Source organism: Vicia villosa, linkage group LG5, assembly GCF_029867415.1.
Source record: "Vicia villosa cultivar HV-30 ecotype Madison, WI linkage group LG5, Vvil1.0, whole genome shotgun sequence".
In the NCBI taxonomy this organism is placed as follows: Eukaryota; Viridiplantae; Streptophyta; class Magnoliopsida; order Fabales; family Fabaceae; genus Vicia; species Vicia villosa.
The window spans coordinates 49802854-49811592 of NC_081184.1; the positions used below are offsets into that span (position 1 = coordinate 49802854).

Genomic DNA, 8739 nt, shown 5'->3' on the forward strand with positions numbered 1-8739 from the left:
TTAACTACATTAAGGTCGATTCTTAGTCCTTTGGGTTCGATATCTTTTTAAAACTACGCGAGAGACTGTGCACTTGCAGTCATAATCACAGACAAACCCACTTTGTCGTGATCAAGTTTTTGGCGCCGTTACCGGGGACTAATTTAGTCGATATCGTAATTAACTGTTACGTTGTATAGACTAAGGCAACTTAATTACTCTAATTCCCTTTGTGCATGCCAAGTACTCGCTCTCGAAGTGAAGACTTAGTACTGCCAATTCCCGAACTGGAGCGTTCTATCACTATATCACGTCGATTACAACGAACTCGCACTCTTGTTTCTAATCCTACTTCTGAACCAGTTGAAGAATCAACCATGGGAGAACAGCCGCATCTTCTCAATTTTTACGCCATTCCTTCGCAAGCTGAACCACACAATAGCATTGTTGCTTCCGCTATAGAGGCGAACAATTTCGAGTTGAAGCCATCTTTGTTGTCAGCATTACAACAAAATCAATTTTCTGGAAATCCGACGGAAGACCCTAATCTTCATTTGTTAGTGTTCTTGCAATATGCAGACACTGTAAAAGCAAATGGTGTCAGTTCAGAAGCTATCCAACTACGCCTTTTTCCTTTTTCACTAAGGGATAGAGCTAGAGCTTGGCTCCAGTCTTTACCCGCAAATTCTGTCACTACATGGAATGAACTTAAGAAAGTTTTCCTGGCACGATATTTTCCACCTAGTAAGACCGTCATGCTAAGATCCCAGATCAATGGGTTTAGACAAAAAGACAACGAGTCCTTATTCGAAGCATGGGAGAGATACAAGGACATGCCGAGACTCTGTCCACATCACAGATTAGAAGAGTGGTTAGTTATACATACCTTCTACAATGGTCTCCTATACAACATGAGACTTATAATTGACGCCGCCGCAGGTGGCGCACCGATGAACAAAGAATATGCCGATGCCTACGCACTTATAGAGAGTATGGCTCAGAACCATTATCAATGGGGAAGCGAGAGAGCTTAGTCAGAGAGAACTTCTGGAGAGAAATCTTTAACAAAGAATGGTATGTACGAGATAAGTAGACTCGACCGCGTTAACGCCAAAGTCGATGCCCTAACTCAGAAGATCAAAAGCCTCACTGTAGCACCTGTAGCCTCCATGGCCGCTGTAAGCCCCAATTGTGAAATATGCAGAACGTCTGGACATGCTGCACGCGAGTGCCATCTTTTGGCAGGAGTTTCCACTGAACCAGTAAACTATGCTCAAGGAAACCCTTACTCAAACACGTATAACCCAGGATGGAAAAATCACCCTAACTTCTCGTATAAGAACAATAATGCCTTGTACGCGTCTGGTCAAGCACCCAGTGTACCACTTGGATATCAAAAGGCACCCTTAGCTGCTCCTAATGTCCCTAGGAAGTCTAACTTGGAATTAATGATGGAAAATTTCATAGCCAATCAAACTCAGACTAATAAGGATTTCCTAAACCAAAACATGCACACCAATGAGCAAATTAAATAGTAGGCGACTAAAGTAGACGCGTTGGCCACTCACAACAAGATGCTTGAAACACAAATCTCTCAAGTGGCACAATAACAAGCACCTACTGCCGCACCTGCTGGGACATTTCTTGGACAGCCACAACCAAATCCGAAAGGACATGCTCATGCTATTATTCTGCAAAGTGGTAGAGAGATGGACGAACCAACTGACCCTAGGCTTAAAAACCATGCTATGTTCCAAAGCCCTGGCAAGATAACTGAGGAGGAAAGTAGACCCAAGGATAAACCAAGTAACCCGAAAGAGAAAGAGGACAAGGAAGGCGAGACGGAGGAAAAAGAAGCGCCATATGTACCTCCACCACCTTATAAACCACCTATCTCGTATCCTCAAAGGTTCGAGAAATCTAAAAGCATAGGCAGTTTAAGAAATTTGTAGAACTTCTTAAATAATTGAACATTACAATTCCTTTTATAGAAGCTATTACACAAATGCCCTCATATGCTAAGTTCCTAAAAGAAATCCTATCGAATAAGAAGAAAATAGAAGACAATGAGACCGTACACACTCACTGCCGAATGTAGTGCGATAATTCAAAATAAAACGCCACCTAAGCTGAAAGACCCAGGAAGTTTCTCCATACCCTACAATATAGGAAAATTTGTCATAGACAAAGCTCTGTGTGACTTAGGAGCTAGTATTAGCCTAATGCCTTTGTCCATTTGCGAGAAACTAAACATGGGAGACTTAAGACCAACCAAGATGTCGATACAACTTGCAGACCTATCTGTTAAGTATCCTGTAGGTGTTCTTGAAAACGTACCTGTCCGCATCGGACAATTCTATATTCCTATGGATTTCATAATTATGGACATAAAGGAAGACGTCAATACCCCTATAATCTTAGGAAGACCCTTTCTAGCTACCGCTGGAGCTATTATAGACATAAAGAAAGGCAAGCTGACATTCAAAGTAGGTGAAGAGAAGGTCGAGTTTATTTTAACATAATTCCTTCAAGCCACAACTATAGAAGATACATGTTATCTGGTGGACGTTATTGATGGATGTGTAAGAGAGATAGGATTATCGGAAGAATCTTACTCTGAAGTTATAAAGATTCCGATGCCCCTGATTTTCGAAGATGACAATTGGCGTCCGGAATATCGAGACGATAGTTTAAGCGAATGCTTAGCTTTAACACCCAACCTTATGCCTTGCCCTAAGAAACCAACCTTGGACCTTAAACCATTACCCAAGACTCTTAGGTATGAATACCTAGACGATGAGCTCAAAAGACCAGTAATCGTTAACGCATAGCTACGAGCCACAGAGACCGAGAAGCTATTACAAGTGTTAAGGAAATATCCATCCGTGTTAGAATATAACATTGCTGATCTGAAAGGAATAAGTCCTTCCATATGTATGCATTGCATCATATTGGAAGAAGATTGCAAAACCTCTAGGGAACATCAAAGAAAGATTGACCCTACCCTGAGCACAGTAGTTAAAGATGAAGTTACCAAACTTCTGAATGCCGGAATTATATATCCAATCTCTGATAGTCAGTGGGTAAGCCCGGTCCATTGTGTACCAAAAAAGGGAGGCATAACAGTTACCGTAAATAAGTCAGACGAATCTATCGCCGAAAGAAAGGTGACTGGAGCAAGGATGTGTATTGACTATCGCAAATTAAACAAAGCCACAAGGAAAGACCATTTCCCTCTTCCCTTTATTGACCAAATGCTCGAACGCTTAGCAAAACACTCTTATTACTGCTACCTGGATGGTTACTCAGGGTTCTTTCAGATCCCAATTCACCCTGACGACCAAGAGAAAACAACCTTCACATGCCCTTATGGAACATTCGCTTATAGACGAATGTCGTTCGGATTATGTAACGCCCCTACGACATTTCAGAGATGCATGATGTCAATTTTCGCTGACTACATAGACAACATCATGGAAGTCTTTATGGACGACTTCTCTGTATGTGGGGAGGATTTCGAAGGATGCCTCTCAAATCTAGAAAAAGTATTGGACAGATGCGTACAAGTTAACCTCGTCCTAAACTGGGAAAAGTGTCACTTTATGGTTAAACAAGGGATTGTACTTGGACATGTAGTCTTCGAAAGAGGGATTGAATTCGATAAAGCAAATATCGAAGTAATAGAGAACCTCCAACCCCCAAAAACAGTTAGAGAAATACGGAGCTTCTAAGGACACGCAGGTTTCTACCGAAGATTTATAAAGGACTTTTCTAAGATCTCTAAATCTCTGACCAGCCTCTTAATGAAAGACGTAGAGTTTAATTTCAACGATGAATGTTTAGAAGCAATTGAAGTACTAAAGACAGCCCTCATATCCGCACCCATAATGCAACCACCCGACTGGAATTTACCGTTTGAAATTATGTGCGATGCAAGCGACTATGCTGTAGGAGCAGTCTTAAGCCAAAGGAAAGATAAGAAACTCCACGCAATATACTATGCAAGTAGGACCTTAGACCATGCGCAAATGAATTACGCCACAACCGAAAAGGAACTCTTGGTCGTGGTCTTCGCGTTAGATAAGTTTCGTTCCTATCTGATAGGAGCAAAGATAATAGTTTATACCGACCATGTAGCCATTAGGTATCTACTAGCTAAACAAGATGCAAAACCAAGACTATTAAGGTGGATCCTACTGTTACAAGAATTTGATTTGGAAATCAAAGATAAAAAGGGAGCCGAAAATGTAGTAGCTGACCATTTATCTAGGATGGAAGGTATTAAACCTAAAGAAACACCAATCAACGATGATTTCCCTTATGAACGCTTAATAGCACATTTAGAATCCGAAAGCGACACATTGGAACAACCTAAAGCGCAAACCAAAGTCGTTAAGACGCTAAGCATCGGAACCACACTGCCATGGTATGCTGATTTTGTCAATTACCTAGCGGCGAGAGTGCTTCCGCCTGACATGACCTATCAACAAAAGAGTAAGTTCTTCCACGATCTTAAACAATATTATTGGGATGAACCTTTGCTATTCAAGAGAGGCGCTGATGGGATATTCCGCCGATGTGTTCCGGAAGAAGAGATAGAGAGTATAATACATCATTGCCATGATGCCCCCTATGGTGGGAGCGCAAGCACATCAAAGACGTTCGCAAAGATTCTACAAGCCGGTCTCTTTTGGCCCAATCTGTGGAAGGATGTCCACGTCGCTGTTAGGAATTGCGACCGTTGTCAGCGCACTGGAAACATATCTAGGAGAGATGAGATGCCACAAAAGGGCATTTTAGAAGTAGAAATCTTTGATGTGTGGGAATAGATTTTATGGGACCTTTTCCATTTTCCTTTGGAAATAACTACATACTTGTCGCAGTTGATTACATGTCTAAATAGATAGAAGATGTCGCCTCACCCACAAACGATGCACAAGTAGTGATTAAGCTGTTCAAAAATATAATTTTTCCAAGATTCGGTGTACCAAGACTAGTTATTAGCGATGGAGGATCCCACTTCATATCTAGAATTTTCGAAAAACTTTTAGTAAAATATGGAATTCGACACCGTGTAGCGACACCTTACCACCCACAAACGAGTGGACAAGTTGAAGTCTCAAATAGACAAATTAAGCAAATACTTGAAAGGACTGTTGCCACATCTAGGAAGGATTGGTCAACTAAGTTACACGAAGCATTGTGGGCGTATAGAACCGCCTACAAGACACCTATAGGAACCACACCTTTCAAATTAGTGTACGGTAAATCATGCCATTTATCGGTAGAACTAGAGCACAAAGCCTACTAGGACATAAAAACCTTAAACTTAAGCTACACTACCGCAGGCGAAAGGAGGCTATTAGATATCAACGAGTTGGAAGAAATTAGATTGGATGCTTACGAGAATGCTAGGATTTACAAAGAAACGACAAAGAAGTGGCACGATAAATACATCTCTAGGAAGGAATTCAATGAAGGAGATGTGGTGTTATTGTTTAATTCTCGACTTAAGCTCTTTCCTGGAAAACTTCGCTCAAGATGGTCTGGTCCATTCGAAGTTACCAAAGTATTTCCGAGTGGCGCTGTCGAAATTAAAGGAAAATCAAGTGATAACTTCATTGTAAACGGGCAGTGACTAAAACATTACCATATTTTTGAAAACAAAGACTACATTGATAGTCTTAAGCTCGTAGAGTTAATCGTCGAGTCAAAGAACTGGCCGTCGATTCGTCGAGCTTACAACATTAAACAAAGCGCTTTCGTGGGAGACAACCCATCCTTTAACTTTAATTTTCTTTTAAATTATTTTGATTTTAATGTTTTATTAAAATTTATTTTCTTTTCTTTCTACATTTTATTTTCAAAATACTAACTCCATTTGTTTTAAATCATACTAACTTAAAACTTATTCTGATTTTAAAAACTTCCAGGGTACTAACCTCTTTTCTGACTTTAGAGATGGACTTCACTGATGATATGGTAGTTAATTTTGGGAGTGAGGATCAGCAACGACAATATGAGATTCTGGCACAGCGTGAGATGGGTCTCACCGCTTTTTTGCATGATGCAACTCTGACCGTTCTAGGCATTCGGGAAAGTGTGCACTTTATGCTTCATCATATTGGATGGGAGGATCTCCTCACCACCCGTACACCCACATTCCGCAACCTGACTTTAGAGTTTCTGAGTTCCCTCCGATATGAGACTAGACTTGGATTAGGATTCAACAGAGGAAGAGTTTCATTCAGGTTGTTTGGATTCACCTACTGTTTCACCACCCGTCAGCTGGCCGAGTTACTAGGATTTCCTAAAGGCATGGATGCCTTAATGGAAGTCGATGATGAGTACTTCTCAGATAACATAGTTGACTACTTTTGGAGTACCATATCTGGTAGAAACCAGAATGATCTACGATTCTCTTCAGAAATCCACAATCCCGCCATTAGGTATTTCCACATGATACTAGATTTCACTCTTTTTGGAAAACCTTTGTGCGATACCTCGGTGACTAAGGATGAGCTAGGCATTATGATGTGTGTTTTCCAAGGCACACCAGTTATGGGAGTATCATTTATGCTTGCTAGGATGGCCGTTCTGGCCCAAGATACCATTGGTCCTATCCTTGTAGGTGGTCTTGTCACTAAGATCGCCCGTGCCCTATCCTTGAGAAGTCCGCTTGCTAGATTGATTCCTTATGGAGGATTCAAATCCATGGACACGGAGTTTTGCTTCAACAACAGCCTGATTAGCAACTACGATTCTCCACCTTATCAGCTTCTCGTGAACTATGAGCCTGTCATCATTTTGCCTTACCCTGCATTAGGTTAACAAGTGTTTACAAGAAAGAAAATTGGATATATGACTTGGAAGGACAAGGTGAAAACGATCTCGAGGAGGAAGAAAGTGATCCGATGACACCGACTGGCTACCATGACATTGATACTACACCGGATGAGGATGTGCATATGGTTGACCATGCTGCTGCTATTGAGACCCTTCGGAACGACGTTGTTGTACTTCGTACCGATTTAGGGATACTCCGAGGAGATTTCCACGGATTTATGGATTTGGTCACGGTAAATCTCGACAGTTTTTATCAGCATTTTCAGTCTGTCCTTGCTCCGAAAAGTGGCTAATTGAAGACCACTAATTTAGATTTCTAACTCTTACATTTAGACAATGAGGACATCGTCTAGTTTAAGTGTAGGGGAAGGAAATGCTTAGTTAGGATTTACCGCTTTAGTAGTTCTAATTTTCAGTTTTTCAATTTCAGTATTTTAATTAGTTAGTATTTCTATTTTAAGACAAAATTTTAATAAAATTCTTTATTCTATTTTTATTTTAATTAGTCAGCAATTTCTTTATTCTGTTTTTATTTTTCTTTTCTCTGCTTTAGTTCATCTGCAAATCTGTGTGTGTGCATCACAAATTTTGCTTCTGCTATGTGCTAATGTCTGTGTTCACTATAATATTCACTGTTATGGTTAATTAATAAATATTGCTGCTAATGTATATGTGGAACACAGCAAAATATTAGTCTGCTACCTATGCTTTACTCTGCTACTGTTATGAAAATTTTGTACTGGTGTAGGCTATTTATTTACTCTGCTGAAAATTATATGCACCTCGTAATAAAAGTTTGACTATCAGTCAAAAGTATTCATGTCAATTATGGTGGTCCAATAGCATAGCATGGAGTTGGTCAAAGAATCTCTGCACTCACGCTGAACACACTGCACACACGCAAGACTGTCACACATGCATGTGCCTGCCATCCGTCATATGGGGGTCCACGCCGACCGTCCCATTCCCCCAAGTGACGTTCGTCGCTTTTTCTTCAAATGTAGAATGGCATTTGCTTCGTTCCCACTTCATAATCAACTCTTTTTTTTCCTCTGTGCTGTTCAAACTTCTCAGTGCTTAATCAATTCTCATTTTCATCTTCATTTCAAACCTCACAATAATTTCCATTCAATACTCAGTCAATCCTTTTTCAACCTTCACACCACTATATAATCCCACTGCAATAAACAAAACAACAACCATTTTTCTGCTATTTCTTCTACAATTTTTTTTCATACTCCCTGCAGAACATTTATTATGGCCAACCTTAACAACCAAAACTAAGTCGAGTTTCCTGGTGTCATTTTCCGGAACGGAGAAGCGGTAGAAATTCAACGCAACCGATACCTAAATTTCTCTCAAAGAGGGGTGGTGTCATCAAGATTCGCCCATATCGAAAACTTGCGAAGTTTGGGGCTGTTCGAAAACGGTGTGCGAAAATTGCTCAATAAAACGGGTTTATCATTCGTAAGCACACTAGACTTCCCCACATACGAGGAGTTAACCTTGGAGTTCCTAAGCTCGTATATCTACAGCACACCCACCGACGCTTCTCACAACCTCATCGGAACCGCTACCTTCCAACTATTCAACCGAGAGTACACCATGAATCAAGATAACCTAAGCGCGATCTTTGGATTCACTCGTGTTGAGGGAGTCAACTATAGAATTCCACCCGAGCTTGACTGGCAAAGAACCTCAAATGATATTTGGTGACGAATATTCAGTAATGAAAATGTCGCTCCCGACATGTGCTTCTCTTCTCAAATTCATAATCCGGTCATGCGTTACTTCCACCGCATTTTAGCTAATACTATTTTCAGAGGGACTAACAGCAACAAAGTCAATGGTAAGGAGTTATAATTCTTTTATTGTGCTTTTGTCAACCATCGGATCAATGCCAACACTTTCATT

At 40.6% G+C, this 8739-nt stretch overlaps 1 protein-coding gene and 1 non-coding gene across 2 annotated transcripts; one reads left to right on the top strand and one right to left on the bottom strand.

Annotated features, from left to right (window-relative positions):
• Nucleotides 1-734: 734 nt before the first annotated feature.
• On the bottom strand, nt 735-841 carry LOC131608372 (small nucleolar RNA R71). The gene has a single exon (XR_009285637.1). It is a non-coding gene; the product is annotated as a small nucleolar RNA R71 (small nucleolar RNA).
• A 1204-nt stretch (nt 842-2045) lies between these two features.
• Nucleotides 2046-2501, top strand: LOC131604632 (uncharacterized). The gene has a single exon (XM_058877063.1). The coding sequence runs from the start codon at nt 2046-2048 to the stop codon at nt 2499-2501; it is 456 nt and encodes a 151-aa protein (XP_058733046.1).
• Nucleotides 2502-8739: the final 6238 nt, after the last annotated feature.